At 49.9% G+C, this 16883-nt stretch overlaps 1 protein-coding gene and 1 long non-coding RNA gene across 10 annotated transcripts in view; one reads left to right on the plus strand and one right to left on the minus strand.

Annotated features, from left to right (window-relative positions):
• Positions 1-192: 192 nt before the first annotated feature.
• On the plus strand, positions 193-3143 carry LOC134479334 (uncharacterized). Of its 5 annotated transcripts, XR_015622890.1 has the most exons (5): positions 242-513; positions 1378-1568; positions 2319-2573; positions 2717-2798; positions 2936-3143. It is a non-coding gene; the product is annotated as an uncharacterized LOC134479334 (long non-coding RNA). The 5 variants fall into 5 exon arrangements; XR_015622892.1 differs by lacking the exon at positions 1378-1568 and having other exon boundaries at positions 193-513; XR_015622893.1 differs by lacking the exon at positions 1378-1568 and having other exon boundaries at positions 221-541.
• Positions 1235-16883, minus strand: part of Klhl29 (kelch-like family member 29) — a 304127-nt gene continuing 288478 nt past the window's right edge. For 4 of the 5 annotated variants that reach the window (XM_087552532.1, XM_087552530.1, XM_087552531.1 and 1 more), the window contains 6 exons: positions 15054-15252; positions 14728-14910; positions 14343-14523; positions 7843-8036; positions 7525-7669; positions 2835-5046 (listed from right to left, as the gene is read on the minus strand). In XM_087552532.1, the coding sequence (XP_087408658.1) occupies positions 4863-5046; positions 7525-7669; positions 7843-8036; positions 14343-14523; positions 14728-14910; positions 15054-15252 (1086 nt within the window). In that variant the 3' untranslated portion in view covers positions 2835-4862. Of the gene's footprint in view, positions 5047-7524; positions 7670-7842; positions 8037-14342; positions 14524-14727; positions 14911-15053; positions 15253-16883 lie in introns of all 5 variants that reach the window. The other variant, NM_001106713.3, reaches the window with a different exon arrangement.

The raw sequence follows: 16883 nt of genomic DNA on the forward strand, positions 1-16883 counted from the left end.
AAGTGCGGAGATACGGCCCTGTGAGCTGACGCAGCTGAGGATGCAAATGAGATACTTTGTGCAGTCATGCCACGTGAGCGGGTTACTGTGGTCTGATGGCCTTCGCATGCTGGCCTAGTGGTGCAGGCCTATGACTGCACTCAGGAGGTTGAGGCAGGAGGACCTTAAGTTCAAGGACAGCCTTGATGACTTAATACGACCTGTTGCAAAATAATAAAAAGGAGGGAGGGAGCAAGGGAGCGAGGGAGCGAGGGAGCGAGGGAGCGAGGGAGCGAGGGAGCGAGGGAGAGGGAGAGGGAGAGGGAGAGAGAGAGAGAGAGAGAGAGAGAGAGAGAGAGAGAGAGAGAGAGAGAGAGAGAAGAGCTAGGGATACGGTTCTAGAGTACTTGCTTAGCATGTATGAAGATTGTCTTGTCTCCAATCCTGGAGGGAGAGTAAGAAAATGAGGAAGAGGAAGAAGAAGAGGAAGAGGAGAAAGAGGAGGAGGAGGGGGAAGAAGAGGAAGAGAAGGAGGTAAAGATCTTCACGAAATCTTGGTAATGTATGTTTGACAATCTGTTGTCTTATAATTTTCTCAGATATTTTATTCTGAATCCTTTCTGATTTCCTTACTGCTTACAGTGGTCAGCACCACACAGGCATACACACACACACACACACACACACACACACACACACACACACACAGAGAGAGAGAGAGAGAGAGAGAGAGAGAGAGAGAGAGAATTTTTTAGATCAAAACTCAGGGAAGCATTACTTTCTGTCTCTCATTAATGATTTTAATGTTTTGATTTAAACACATGTCCATGTCCAGGGATTGGGGACATAAGTTCAGTGGCTTAACCCTGGATGTGATTTCCTAGTACTGCAGAAAAATAAAACAAAAAAAGAAAAAGGAAAAGAAACCCATATGCATAGCATATCTACCTTTTTATTACAGAATTATAGAATTACTTATAATTATATAAATTCTTGAAAAGAGGAAATAATAAATGCTCGCAATCCCATGAGTACAATGACAGGACTGTACACTGGTTATCTTGTATAGACATAAGGGTTTCTGAGGTAGCTTGGGGAAGAAGGACCCTGGTCTTGGAGTTGTTAGCGCCTCTCTAGGCAGTCCTGCAAAGGAGGTTCTTCTATGTACACTTATACACAGGCATATACATCTCCCACCGTGGCTGCATATCTTAAGCTACAATCTTGGACAAATATGAATTTTCTTTGTGTGTGTGTGTGTGTCTTTTATACCTGAATCTTGAGGATCCAGGGCTTTGAGAGCTTAGCATGGTGCTCAGCGCATCCTTAGTGTTGACAAGTAAGTGCCACTCATGCTCCCACGCCATTGTGACAGAATAGTTGGTGTTCTTTTCCCAGAGTTCATGTCATTTCTTTATGGCTGTCTAGAAGTGATTTCTCAGTGCTCCTCCAGCTCATGATACGGGGTGCCCGATGCCTTGCCAGCTGTCCCTCTGCAGAGCCCTTAGGACTACGTCAGAATCTCACGCTCCTTCTCAGCACAGCTTCCCCTTATGGTCTAGGGATCTAACTTACTCAGTGGCTACAAGGTATGACCTCATTCATTGTCAACTTCTGGTGTTGAATTTCCATTTTTACTTGTGGATTCCGCTTGCCAGCACCTTGTATTTATTTCTCTCTTAGGTCTAACACCCAACTAACATTTCCCAGTTGCATTACCTAGTTTCTCTAGTGAAGATACTGTTTTACGGTTTATCACACAGGCAATAGACACTTCTGTGGATTGCCCTCTTATTTTGAAGTTCTTAAAACACAATGTGCACCGTCTTCTCATCCTCTTTGTTAGATCAGGCAGTTGTGCCTCGAAAGTTCTTGTGGCGGGTCTCCCAATCCTGTGAACTCATCTGTCTTTTTATGGAATCTGTTCACCACACAGAGTTAGGTATAAAACACAGAGACCCTTCATGGACCACAAGAACATGTTCCTTCATTTAAACAAATGAAATAGTTAAGAATGGAGCTAACAGACTGCTTTTAATCACAGGTTATGTCACCTTTCTCTTCATGGTTGGCTTCTTCTAGACAGTCTCTGTCCTTCCTTGCAGGATGGATGGTCCTAGGGAACTAGTGATTTGTCAGGAGTATGGTCTACTCATCCCAAGGTTTCAGCCAAGTTATTAGGAGAGCCCCTCCTCTCACTTCCTGTTCCCTTTACTAAGCTTTTGTTTCCAAGGAGACACTAGGTCTTGGTAAGATTTAGGGATTAAGGACATGGGGGCTTCATGTGGATGACTATGCTGGAAAATCTACCCTCTCTTCCCAAATTTCCTTCCTGACAGAGGCATTTCCATATTGCATGCGAAGTAAGTAGCCTTGCCTGGGCATGGCAAAGTGGTCTGTGTGATGGACGATGGACGAGAGAACCCTGCAACTGAGGAAGCAAGGAGGCCACCCTGCCTGGTTCTTAGCATGGAAATCACACTTGATTTTCTTCCTGGAGGAAGTGTCTTGAGAAAATAAAAAAAGGGCCCCACCCCTGGGCAGAAGCGAAGGGGGTAAAAGCGAGCTCTGGATCTTTCAGATGCATGGCCGTGGTAAGACAAGTTCAGGAGCTAAGGGGACAGTCTGGGTCAATTCCATGGTATCTCAGAGTCTCTAAGTCAGCTTTTGACATCCAGCTGTTCCTCACTGGAGGTCACTGTTCATCTGTCCCTTTCCCCTTCTCTCTCATCATCAGAACCTACACGGGCCACCTGTAAGAGGACACACACTCTGATGACCAAGAGGAAGAGCAGGAGTGTGGCGTCGTTGAGGCAATGGTGATGGCACACAAAGACATTGTGTTGGCTTCTGAGTCTAGATCTATAAATATATTTATTATAATATAACAACTTAACAATAAACATATACTATGTACAATACCATTACAGAGAACCCTGTTTTATATCATTCACAGAAATAGCCAGTTTTGCTCCAGTGTGATAGATGAGGAGAGAAACGGAATTTCAGCATCATCTGCGGAGTCTTGTTGACCACTAACACCTCCCTTGGAGGCAGATGCACGCCAATGCTCATATTCGCCCTGCCCCAGGCAGTTAGAAATTTGTGCTCCAGTCCTTGGGTTCACACTTGCACCCTGTTTGACATAAATACTTTAAATGACATACAATGTATGTAGTTTTGTGCTTATTACTTTTTTTAAATAATAAATAATATTAAAAACTGCATAACGAAGCTCGGTATCTTGTCAAGTGGGAGCCACACTTGTGATGCTAGAAGTTGATGCCCGTCGTTAGGACTGGAATTTTGTGTCGTCCAATACTGAGTGATGGAAAGCGCGTAGTGTCTCTTTCTCTCTGTCAATGGTTCTTATCATGAAGTGATGGCAAGTCGACTTTCCAGGTAGAAAAATGGTGTGTATTTGGTTACTAACTTCAACTAAACAGCGCGGTGGCGGCGGCCTTCTTCCTGCCCTGGAATGGAGACTGATTACCGGGTGAGGTTTGAGGGTCTAAGGACTTAATGGGAAGGCCTTTCTCTTTTGAGCCTCGTTGGGACCTCTCCTGGCTTCCCTTTTCTCAGGTTACTATGCAACGAGGCAACAAGAAGAGTGTTTCTGCTTGTGCCCCCTCAGGCCGTGGCTGTCATGGCTCGTCTAAGAAGGCTGTCCCCATCCTGAGAGCTCTCGTGGCAGGTGCCTTCAATATATAGCTATAAATATCAAAAATAGTCTCCTGTGCTTTGTAGACATTTCTTCTCCCTCCCTCCCTCCCTCAGTCCCTTTCCTGGGGCCTGGGTCCTCAGCTTTACCTCACAGAGGGAGCTGGACTGGTGTCAGGAGCCAGAACCATGTTCTTCCAGAATAGACCCTTCCTTCTGACAATGCCCCTGCAAGGCATGGTCTTCCGGGACTGTCTGGGAGTTAACTTTTTCCAAAAATAAAGTGGGGGGCATGGCCCACCTCAGGAGAGATCCTCTATTCTGCACATAGAAAAATGAGAGCCAGTGCCCTACCTCTGGCGCTACCTACAAAGAGCTTTGGGAAGTCCCACAGCGTTCTCCCTCTTGTGGCCTCCTTCTCTCGGTACTTAAAAATAGCCTTTTGTGTATCAAGAAAATGCCTTGGAAATCTAAATAATTCATACTGGTTAAGAGAAAGCTAGTGTACCCGCCATGTCCTTTTGCAGCAAAACCATGGTAGAAAAACCCATGAAGGACAGGCGGCTCTTCCCAAGCGACCACTGCGGCTGCGAGCCCTGGCTCTGCACGTGCAGCTGGCCCTCTATCCCGTCTGGTGGCAACGAGCCCCTCTCCTAGGCCTTGGTGCTGCGCAGTCCCTTCCCTCTTTTTTCTCTCGGCCACTTGAAAGTGTAGATAGGTTTAAAAAGAAAAAAAAACTGAAAAATAAAATTAAAAAAAAAAACCCAAAAGTAGGAATCAAAGTGATAAGGACACTTTGACCTTATTCCAAAAGAGCGTGATGCCCCAAATTGTCACAGGATAAACTGATCTATGGTGGTTTAGGGATCAAGCTTGCTCTGCAAGAAGGAAAAAAACAGCTTCTCTCCCAGTTGAAAAATATGTGAAACTATTGCACCGGGCAGAGTGAGCGCCCTCTGTTCAGAGCAAGTGCCTCAGCTGGCCAGCGAGCCTGGGCTCCGTGCGTTCCAGGTTCCGGCTGCCCGGAGCACTGTGCCCCGCTTCACCCAAAAGGCGAGGATGATTTTCCTACATTCAATGTAGAGAATATTCGAAATGTTAGCGCAGTGAGTTTCTTGATTGTGTTTTGTGGGCCTCTTGTTGGTGTCGAAAGGTAACCACGGCGTGTGGTAGTCACCTCACCGGACTTGTCCCATAGACTCGTCTTGGGCTTCCCACCGATGTCAGCCGCTTTGAATATACTTCTTTATCACGACACAGCCGTGTCTGAACACAGGACAGGGCATGTGGGGTAGGAGGGTCCATGTGTTGGTTGTGGGCTCGTAGGCTTCCATGTTGCCCAGGGCTGGTCCCTCACTGCTCACGATGCCTCCAGTTGCATAAATTTTACCATCAAGCACCACAGCACTATGAGAGGGAAAGGTGGACAGAGAGTTAGGCCTTGAATCTCCATATTGGTTCTGGAGACAAGTCCCGACACTGTGCTGGCTGCGGGCCCCGTGGACTCTCTTTGCACAGGTTATGTGGGGGTCTTGCTCTTTTTTAGCCCCCTAACCTGGGCAAATAAACAACGAAACAACAATGTAAAAAAAGAAATTTAACTCCAAGTTTATCTCCACCAGCCTCGGCTCCTGGAATGATGACTGATTACTTATTAGTAAATGCATTGGCCATATGCCTTGGCTCATTCCCTGACTGGCTCGTAACTTAGCCCAGTTAAACTATTCTGTGTCTAGCACTTGGTTAGCTTCCTCTCTTGAGGCCCGGCCTACTTCTTTCTACACGGCTTCTCTGCATCTATTTTCTCAGCGTCTCCCTGAGTTCATCTACCTGCTGGTTTATAGCTGTCTCCTCGGTCTATCTCATCTGCATTCTCTTGAATCTCTCTTATTCTCTCACTATCTCCCAGAATCCTCTCTTCCTGCCAGTGTCCCACCTCCTATTTCCTGCTTCAGCTCATTGGCCATCGGCTCTTTTAATTGACAGATGATGTTTATAAGAGATTCCCTCTACACAACAGCTAGAACATTTTCCTCATAGGAACACACAGGACATCATGCAATACTATTCTGCGGGGAGGGATGCTCATTTCCATTAGTCTTCTTCTCAGCAAGGCTGAGAAACTAAGGGCAGCTGCAAAGGGGTTGCTTCTGCCCATCTCTGGGCCTTCACTGAACCTCTTTTCCTCCTGCGCATACAGAGTCTACTGACTATTGGGAACATAATTCAAAATGGGTTAGATCTATCCAAGTAGCAGACCTGTAATTGGGGAGGTTTGCAGCGGCCCAGGGACCTTAAGAATCCCACCTTCTTCCTTTCTCCTCCGTGTATGTGACCTGGGCTGCTTCCACCTGTAACTCAAGGACTAAGCATGCTCTGCAGGATGACCAATAGCTCTACCTGGACCTGTCCCGAGTGACACTCACTGACTGGGGAATGCTATCCCAGCCAGCTCTTCCAGAAGTCCAGGGTTCTGCTCTTTCTGTACTTCTTTAAACTTTTCTTCAGTAAGTTTATTCTGTGTATTTTTCTTGCATGTATGTATGTGTATAACATGCATGCCTAGTGTCTGCAGAAGTCAGATCTGGAACTGTAGTTATGGATAGTTGTGAGCCACCATGTGGGTGCTGGGAATCAAGCCCAGGTCCTTCGCAAGAGCAACACGGGCTCTTATCTACTAAGCCACGTCTCTAGCCCTGCCCTTGCTTCTTGATGCATTTCAATTATTGCTCTAGCACGTTTCTAGCCCCATCGTTTTCCTTCATTCCATCTAGTGGCCATTTCTCTTTGACTAGATCTTGAAAATGGACCCAGAAGTTTTCCAAGGCCCTGAACAGAACACGGCCAGATGTCGAGATTTCTTATCAGTCACTGAGGCTTCTATCAGGTTCTCTTCTAGTTCCTTGCTACCCTGGGTGTCCATGCTCCTCTTTTAGGGCCAACTATTTCCCTGTTTCTCTCAAAAGGCCCAGTTTCTACCCACCCCTGCTACTTAGTCTTCCCTGCTACTTGTAGTCTCCGGTGAAGCATGGGCCTCTTCACCATTGACTCAGTACTCCAGTTAGACCACAAGTGGTGCTGAGGGGATAAACCTGAGGAATCGCAACTCCACCAGGAGCTTCTTGGTTCTTTGATCTGTCAGAGGAGACAGACTTGCTCAGGCCAGAGAAGCTACATATCCAAGCTGTAGTACCATGTGAGGAGGGAGGGTTTTAATCTTCTGTAGTAATGCCATACAAACAATAGATACTCAATAAATGCTCCTTGTTATTGCCTCTGCATAGGTAACAGGGTATCTGGGACCCATCTCATTCTTTGTTCCTCTTAGATTATCAGTAAAGGATGAGGCCAGAAGAGCAAGGACTGGGAGCCTCACTGACCTGAGGTCAGTGTCCTAGGAGCCAATCTGCATTCCATCCCTTCTTTCCCTGTGTGCTTTCATCTAGTCACTACCCTAGGAGACTCTAGAGCATGTGTGTGTTGTGCTCTTGCCCGGTCCATCATGGAGCTCACACAGTTACCAGAGCATTTCCCTCAGAGGCCTTGACAAGTCACCCTGCGGGGAACCTGGCCTTGCTCCTCACAGAAGGGAGGATAGCTTTGACGTCTCTTGCAGTGTGAGATAAGGTCCTGTGGAACCACAGTGTGAGGACTGCTTCCATCACAGGAAACCTTCACAGGTGCTCTCGGGGGTTCCGCACTGTACTCTAGCCCAGGCATCCATTTCTGTGGGTACTTAGGAGGGAGGGCCATTGCTCCAGGTTTGCAATTGCTTTGGGTCTGGGGAGGCAGTCAGTCCTGCAACCATGTTTCTCCCGACATGGTCACCCGTGCACCCCTCCCCTGCCTCACTCCTTCACAACCCCAGCTGAGGTACCCCTTCACCTGCAGAACTGCCGAGAGTGATTCATGTTCGGCCCCGCCTTGATGTTGCCTTTTTCTGGGTCGTAGATGGTGGTGGCTCTGGCATAAGCTCCTCCCAGGATGAACACAAAGCCATTGAGGGTGACAGCCGGTGCATACTTGTTGTCTGTGAGAATGGCAGAGCAGGTGGTCAGGGCATGAGGACGTATGGCCCCTCCTCTTTCTTTCCCAGTAGTGTTTCCAATAGCAGTGTGTCACTGATTGCCCGGCGGACAGGCTGGGGGACAGGAGCAGCCTGAGCCTTGACTGGCTTGCCCTTCTCTAGGCACTAGTTCTTACCTATCATTGGGGACTCGATGAAGCTCCACGTGTTGGTCTGTGGCACATAGGACTGGAGGACACCCGCCGCTCGGCCCGCCTCATTCACCCCACCAAACACGTAGATCTTACCGCCACACACAGTGGCCGCTGCTGAGTGTACCGCCTTAGGCAGAGGGGCTACTGCCTCCCATTGGTTAGTGATAGTGTCGTACCTGTGAAGAGGAGAAAGAGAGAGTCCTTGTGCAAGGCAGGCCACAGCCCGGGGCAGCAGCACACGGGGAATCCAGCACCTGCCTTCTGCCTTCAGCATCAATGGCTTAGCCTAAGCCCTCGGATAGAGACACAGGCTTGAGCCACTTCCAGGTGGTGCTCCAGACTGGTGGTGTAGTAAAGGACAAGGCCAGAAGAGCAAGGACTGGGAGCTTCACTGGGCCTTTTGCTGCCTGCCAGCCTTAGTGTAGATCGTGCCCTTGCTTACATAGTGAGCATCTCTGGGGTGATGGTGCAGCCAGTGTCCACTTGGGGACACCAGGGCGAGCTAAGTGCCATTTTTACCTTCAAGTGGGGAGGTGGTGCAAAATCCAATAGTGGTGAAGGACGGTGCGTCATGATGATGGGGGGGGGGCAACAAGCACACAATAGGACAGCCAGCTTTCTCTCAGAGGAGGGCTAGCCTTCTCTGGAGAGTGATCTGGGGTTGGGCCTGGAGACGTGAAGGAGCTATCAATGAACAAATGGGGTCAGGAAGCTCACTGAGGGTAAAGAGGTAAATGTGGACCCACTGGTGTTTGAGGGGCACCTAGCATGGTTCATAGAGGCTGGGTAGGTTAGAAAACCGTACGTGCCAAGTTCAGGGACTTGGGCTTTGGTGTCCTGAACAGTGGGGAAGCCCTAAAGGTTTAAGCAGGGAAATAATACAATCCAAACAGACGAGAGAGAGAGAGAGAGAGAGAGAGAGAGAGAGAGAGAGAGAGAGAGAGAGAGTACTGTGACTGCAGGGCAGGGAGGCTGACTCAGGGAGAACAGTTAGACTAGTCACCCCACAGGAAGCTTAATGAGAAGTAAATAATGAGTTTGGGTCAAAGGCTGAGGAGTGTGAGGAACTGGACCCAGGAGAGTTGAGGTACATTTGCTGCAGGGATGCTGTAGCTGAGAGGGTTGGGGCTACATAGGGTACTTGGGGTCTTTGTCTTGGAAAGACTGGAGAGGAAGCCAGCGGACAAAGAAGAATTCAGTTTTAATCAGTGTCTGCGGGTCCCTGTCAGGACTGCATGGTGGGCAGTTGGGTACGAAGATCTGGGTTGAAGTTAGCATTGGGGTCACCAACACAAAGTGGAAATGAGAGCTAAGGAACACACTGCGGAGTACAGGCGACCCTCAGGCTGAGGGTGAACTCTGGAGAGGATGGGTTGTGAGGGATGGACTTTTGGAGCAGTCAGTCTGAGGTCATCAGCCTGCAGCCAGCAGCTGAAAAGACAAAGGGCCTCACGTGTGGAAGGTAGGGTTAAGGTATGGAGTCTTGGGCAGATCAAGGTGTTTTTGAGGGTGACAGCACTGTGGGTGAACTGAGAGGTGCTGAAGGCATTGCATGCACAGTGAAGACAGAGACAGCAGACACAGACTTCTGAAGAAGCTGAGCCCCGAAGAGGGCAGAGACCAGGGTACCTAGACAGGAAGATGGAATCCCGAGGTAGCTTTTTTTTTTTTTTTTTTTTTTTGGTTCTTTTTTTTTCGGAGCTGGGGACCGAACCCAGGGCCTTGCGCTTCCTAGGCAAGCGCTCTGCCACTGAGCCAAATCCCCAACCCCCCGAGGTGGCTTTTTAAGTAGAATCCTCTTCACCAGCGTTTACCAGGCACCTCTGTGAGAAAAACATCCTGGTAACACAGAATATCAGCAGGACTTGGGAGTCGGGTAGAAGACCCTCTGTGCTATGGTTATCACTGCCTAGACTTCCTCTCCTCAGTTAGAGAGCAGGAAAATATGGTGGTTAGCCTAAAAGCTGGGGTTCTGAGGAATGGATTATCTGTGTTTTTAATATGGAATTCTAATTCTTCATAGTAACTGGGTTGCACAGTTCTCCATATGTGATCAGCTGCTTCTCCTGAGCCTATGAACATAAACTCTGGCACAACGCTGGTTTTGTTTTAGTGGCGGGGGGCATTAAGCACATTTTTTTTATAGATAGGAAGAGGTCCAAAGGCTCGAAGGAAAGTTAGCAGCCAGGATCCAAATCTGTGCGCTCTGCATCTATAGATGCCGTCAGGAAAAAGCTGAAACATTGTATTTGTATTGAGCACCTCCAGATTTTCCATTATTCCCAAAGCAATACAGTGTAACAGCTCTCTACACAGCACCTGCATTGTATTAGTTATTGTAAGTAACATGTGAAGTGATTTGAGGCATCGAGAGTCTACAGCAGGGTGTGCACAGGCATTTGGATGTGGATAGTGTGGCGTTTTAGAGGAGGACTTGAGCACTTGCAGATGTGGGTCTATAGGCATATGGAACTAGTCCCCTGTGGGTCCCAAGGGGACTTTAAACAAGTATAAGCAAGAAAGATGGCACACGACTGAGTCCCAGCATTTAGATGTTGACCCAGGAGTTCAAGGCCAGCATATGGGAAACAGATCCTATTGAGAGAGATGAGAGGAAAGGAGGGAGGGGTGGGGTTGGGGGGAGAGCCAGAGAGAGTGACAGGGGGAGGAGGGAGAGAAGCTAGAAGAGAGGGAACACACAGTTGGGGACCACATGGAACTCTGATGAGCCCCTAACCCTCCAGCCTATGGGAATCTGTCATTTGTCCTGTAGGACAGGACAAAGAACTGAAGGCTCCCGGGTCCTGCATGGTTTCTGATAGATATAGCAGATGCTAATTAGACTAAATAGAGTTGTGAGCATGTCAGCAGGAGAGAAGTCAAAGAAGGCACTGCTGCAGGCACATCGCTGGACTCAGCAGAGAGAGGTGGAAGTTTCCTTCCTTCCTTCCTTCCTTCCTTCCTTCCTTCCTTCCTTCCTTTCTTTCTCTCTCTCTTTCTTTTTCTTGAGAGAGGGATGCATGTAACCCAGGCTGATCTGGTAATTTCTAAGTAGCCAAGAATGAGTATAACCTCTGAGATCTCCCAAGTGCTGAGCTTACAAGTGTAGACAACCATTCCTACTCTGTGTGGTGAATAGGGCTGAAATGCAGGGTTACCTTCATTCTATGTGAATACCACACCCCTGGGACATTTGAGTTCTCATTCCATGGCCCTATTTACTATGGGAAGCAGGAGGTGGGGTGGACAGGAGAGCCTGTGTATGGTTGAGGAGAGAGGGGAGGAGAGCTGCTTGCTTTTGAAAGGAAATGGCTAACAGGGCAGACCCAAGAGTGCCTTGCAGCACCCAGGGCTGGTGGAAGCTCGGCTCTCCAATGCATAGGAGGGCTAGTCTGAAGGATGCTAGGACTTCCCTTACCAGTCCCAGGGAGTGGAGGGAGATGGCAGAGGGGGCGGAGGCAGAAAGTAGGGCCGAACAGATCTGCTTCACATACAGTGCAGAATGAAGGAACAACGTGAGGGAATAGAGAAGTCTGGACACACTGAGGGAAAGGAGGCGGGGACAGTGGCTGGCACGAGCAGAAGTGGACCTAAGGGGGCTGGCCAAGGGAGGACAGCGCCATCCTCCTGCTCACCAGTATTTCTGCTCACTGTTCCGAGGACTTAGCTGCCCTCAATGTCCTGCCTGACTGCAGCTGCCCAACACTTACTGTAGAACTACTAGCACACTCATTTCTGCTCCATATGTGCCTGCACCCAAAGCAAGGGCCTGAACCTGCTCCCTGTGATACCAGGGAGTTCGGTCAACACATAGTCCTGACCAGCATACGGCTCCCATGTTCTCCCTGTAAGCCTCCTTCAGATAAGAGCCTCAGTAGCTCAGAGCTAGGTACTCTGGAGAGAGGGTCTTATGTGTACTATGTTCTGGTTCTTGAGTGCATGGGGAAGGGATTCCATGTGACTTCTGCTTCTGGACTTGGGTCTAAGAAGCCGAACTCTCTTATAGGGCAGCCATGGCCGATGCCATTCAGTCGTAGATGGATGATATACAGCTAACGCGTAATGGAGTAAGTGTCTTTTCAGGGCAGTGTCAGAAGTTCAGATATCTGTTTTTTAAGCCAGCATGGCAGTGAGCCAAAGAGCTTCCACAGAAAGAGCTGGGAGATGAGAAAGATTATGTGGCTGTTAGTCCTCAGTCTTTCGGCATAATGACACATTCCGCCGAACACAAATTTCCTGAGAGTTTGTTATTCCAGGTGGCTGATTGCCAAGCCATGAGCTCTCCCGTCAGCTCAATCTGTCAGCTTCCTGCTTGAGAAGGATATGCTAATGACATGCAAATGACCCAGCCGAGTGAGGCGGTCCGCTATCATTTATGCAGTAACCACAGCTCCTGCGATATATTGCTATAAAATATTAGACCCGGTTATTTATATAATGATATAATACAGGTTTGTCTATGGCGCTGTTGTTTTAATCTATAATTATGTAATCTTGCTCTATTCCTGTAACACAGCAATGTAATATAATTATAATACACCATATATCTCATTCATTATCAATATAATAGCAATTTGTACCATTAGTGCTTCCTGGGGAACAAAGAGCCCTCATGTCTATCCCCATTAGACTGACCTTCCTGTCACCCTGAATTCTCATCACTGCGACCACGTGGCACAGAGACTGACTCACCCAAAGGGGACTGACTGCTCCTTGGGTAGCAGTGGGTGCCTCTTCCCCAACACCCTCCGCTCCCTCCTCATGGGCATACAGCCATAGATGACAGATCTTCATGGGCTAAGGGAGCACTCGGGGTCCCTCAGGTCTCTCTGGGATCCCCAGCCGCTCCTTCATTCTCAGGTGCTTGGAGCTGACATTTATTTTCCAGCCAGCTGGAAGACTGGGCTCCACGGGGAAGGCCTGTACAGGCAACCCCCTGGGGCCTCGGGGAACTGCTTCAGGGCCCAAGAGAAGTGAAGGGAGAGGGGATCGTCTCTACCTCCCCGACGGTGAGTTTGATCCTTCAACAAATCCCTGTATTTATCAACAAGCAGAACTTTGCAAAATGAATAATCAGCACGTTAGGAGATTAAAAATAGCTGACAGAGGCAAAGCAGGGTGACACCCAGCCCAGCGGACTCCTCCATAGCAAATGTCTCCCTGCTCGTGTGTTTATTATTGGGTGACAAATGACTGGAAGCCGATCCTTCCAGGGGAGCTTGGGGGCACAGCTGGACATGCAGCAGGTTATGCCAAAGACCCCCAGTGTTAGGGCTGGTCTGGGTCCAAGCACAGTATTAATATGCTCATAACCACCCAGGGACTTCTCGGTACCGTCAAATCAATATGACAATTAAATGTTGTTACCAAGCTATCTCTGGCTGCACTTGGGGGAGTTAAAAGCCCACAGTGAACATTCAGAACCTGTCTCACTCTGAAACCATCCTAGCTGGAGCATTCATCAAGTGTCCAATTAGCTACCCAGGGGAGGCCAAAAAAAAAAAAAAAATGAAATCGAGGGGTATGTGTGGCTTCACAGGCAGAAAGGAAGTCACACTGCAAAGTGTGCTTTCTGGTGGCAGATAATGGTGTGGGCCAGGGTAGGGGGAAGAGTGAAGCGGAGCTCAACTGATCAGAACTGGGGCTACAGCCTGGGGCCAGGCCAGCCTCAAGTGCCACTCTCTGGGGTACCAGTTTCTCCCAAAGCCAAGACGTCTTTCTTCTCTGCTAACTGCGGTCCTCTCCCAGAGGTTCTGAGCATCTTCTTCGAGGTGGCTCACCCATTCCTTTATAAGAGCAGCCTCACTGGCTCAGGAGGAAAGTATCTTGGCAGTTTCCATCCCAGAGCAGTACCCGCTCCAGCCTCTGTCCCTCAGGCCTCTGCCTGACTTACACCACACCCTCAACAGCCTAGCTGGGGTCAGGTGGGAGCCAGCCTGGGACTTGTAACAAAGTGCAGGCTGCCCTCTAATCTTGGTCTCGCTGGCTTAATAATTTTCCTCTGAGAACCCTAGAGGGCTGGCCAAGCTGTGCCCCTACACTGCTTAGCTGGCGGGTGTTTTCTCCACCTGGCATCACTGTAGCCTGGCATGCATGGGATTCAGGAAGAATGTGTGCAACCCGTACGTGGTTGGACAAGGGGGCACAGCCACTGGCATTGGCCATACTTAGGACATTGGTTTAAGCTCCTGAATTCTAATATTACTCAGGGCTTGCCGTCTTCTGTGTAACCCTAGCCAAGCTCGCTCATGTCCTTCCATGATTGGACCTTGGGCCACCACCTTCTGTTAATATGTCCTTAGTGACTCGTGAGCTCACATCTTGTGTTCATTTCCTTTTGTTGTGTATGATAAGCCGGGAATGGGCCAGATTATAGGCCATCAGTATTAGGTAGGTGTTGCTGAGGAGGAAGGGAAGAATGATGTGATGTTAGCGTCAAGTGACTGCTGGCGATGCCAGCTCAGGGACCGTGGCTGCCTTACCTCTCTACGTGGTCCACGTTGCCTGCCACTCCAAGTCCCCCAAGAGTGTAAATCTTCCCATCATAGACAAGACTATTGTGGCGACAGCGAGGGACAGTCATTCTGGAGACCAGGTTCCAGTTATCCAACAGGGACATGTAGCACCAGACATCAGCCAGTGTCACCCCTGACTCCATACCACCTGTGGACAGTACGGGGGTACACAGAGCAGAAGGGGCTGAGGAAGGAGCTGAGGACAGGGTGCCCAGCTCCCAGGACAGATGCAGGAGGCTTTATTTGAAAAGCAGATACTCTGGGAGGCCTTGACCTTCCTCAGCCCAGTGTGTGGACAGAGGCACCTTTGGGATGCCCATCCCAGTTCCCACCCAGCCCTCGGGAGCCTCACCTGAGAGGTAGATGTTGTCCCCAGCACTCACTACACTGAAGAACTCGCGGTCATAGAAAGGCAGCGAGGCCAAGGGGTACCACTTGTTGTTCTGTGGGTTCCAGCAGGTGACAGCCACCAGTGAGCGCTGGGTCATCCCAACCATTTGACGGCCCCCAACCAAAACGATGACCTCGGCCACACCTGTGGGGACATGGATGGGTACCCTTGGGACACACCCTGACACCGTCAGCATCTCTGTCTGGATCCTCTCTTGGGGGAACCATCTGGAGCCAGCTGACTCTATGGTATCTGCAATTTGGGGATCTGGGCGTGTCCCTTGATACCTGCAGAGAGGCGGGGCCGGGTTCTCGGTGTCTGCATCTCCTGCCGGGCATGGGGTAGCATGTGGTAACGTTTAGCCTCATTGACCAGGTCCCGACAAGCTTCCGATGACTTGATCAGCTCTTCGTTGTCCACCACATTGAGCAGATAGCTGGGGTGGATGAACGGGAGGCGGACAGCAGCCAGGAGCTCCGCTGCATACTGCGGGATAGAAGGAGTGGGATTCTGCTGAGAGGAAGCCACCTCTTATGACCTGAATGGAGAACAACTCCCCATCTGGGTGCATCTTGGGAGTGCACACTGTCCCGTGCACTAGACAATGGGATGTCATGGAGGGCTAACTGGAGGCCTAGCAGCTGCAGCCAGCCCCAGAGCAGCCTATCCCTCTACCCCTCCAGCCTCTCATCTCTACACTCCACCTGTGTCTCGGAGCCCGAGGGCACCTCAGACCACCAGGTGGCTGAAACCGGGCGAGAGGGAGCCTTTCGTCTTACAGAGGTGTGGGAGTGACAGGGAGCAGGTGGGAAGACCCAGAAGAACTTAAGTGAGATGGCGACTGTCAGCTGCAAGGTAACCGTGACACCTGTGGGTCCCTACTACTGCAGCTTCTGAGTGGTGTCACCTTGTCCCATCCTGGCTTCTGGACGCTCTCATTCTTCTTTCAAGGCTTTACCGGAGCCGATGTGAACTTCCCCTGTGACAGGTGAACGGCTCACCACTCTACCCACTTTGGTCTCGTCCAGAGGCTGAGTGGCAGGAGTAATTGGTAGCCACTCTATACCCTACGTTAAGCTTGTTACCAGAGCTGCACAGGCTGATGAGACTCAGCCTCTGATCTAAAAAGCGCTCGCAGATTTTTGGGTGGTTGCTAGGGCTGTGGAAGGCACAGACGTGAGAGGTGTCACAGGGAAGATGATGTCCAAGGTGGAGGAGTTGGGAGACTTCTGTCAGGTGGTGGGAGCAGGTGTGGGGGGCGTGGAGGACATCTAGAGGCATGAGAGAGAGTGAGAAGGGACTTGATACTTGGGGAACTATTCTTGGGCACAAAGGGTCTTCTTGGAGGGATACAGCACGTAGCAGACGGGAAACAGGGAGATCAGGGTCTCTGGGCAAGCCTGGCTGAGCTCATACCACGCTCTGGGCTGTAGATGTAGACTCGAGAGTTGTAGGGAACTGCAGCAGTCACTGTGACCACGCAACTTCAACTCCTTTCTTTGAAAGAAAAAAAAAATACTTGCCTGCTGGGACAAGCTGGTCAGGGGAGGAACCCCCTTCTCCTGAACTCTAAGGACTCAGTGGCGGGGTTGAGGCGGGGCGGGGAGCCATCTCTGTATCTCTCATCTTTGTCTCCAATCTTTCCTTCCCTTCCTCTTCCCCTCTCTGCCTCCTCCTCTCCCCTTCTCTCCCTTTCCTTCCCCCTCCCTTCCCTTGAGTCAGTCTTGCAGCCCAGGCTGAAGCTCACTGTGTGTCAAGCCTGGCTTTGAACTCCCAATCCTCCTAATTCTACCTCCCACGTGCCGGGGTTACAAGCACATCACCTTCTTTTTATGCCCAATGAACTGTGCCAGCCCTCGTGACCCAGCATTTGGCTTCCATGTGCTCTGGGGTCCGACTTCCTGGACTCTGCCGTGGCTGCTCGGACCTCTCCACCATTCTTCCCAGTTGTTTATTATTCAGAGTCTTCCTGCAGCTGCCCTACCTTCAGGCTCCTCCCCACAATAGCCAATGGCCGTCCCTTTCTGCACAGGGCCTCCAGTTGGGGCTTTCTGGGTGTGAATGGACCGATGAGCTCCTTGAGACTGAGTGACTATCTGGGGATATTTTCCTTCCTC

This window comes from Rattus norvegicus, chromosome 6 (assembly GCF_021556685.1).
Source record: "Rattus norvegicus strain SHRSP/BbbUtx chromosome 6, alternate assembly SHRSP_T2T, whole genome shotgun sequence".
NCBI lineage: Eukaryota > Metazoa > Chordata > Mammalia > Rodentia > Muridae > Rattus > Rattus norvegicus.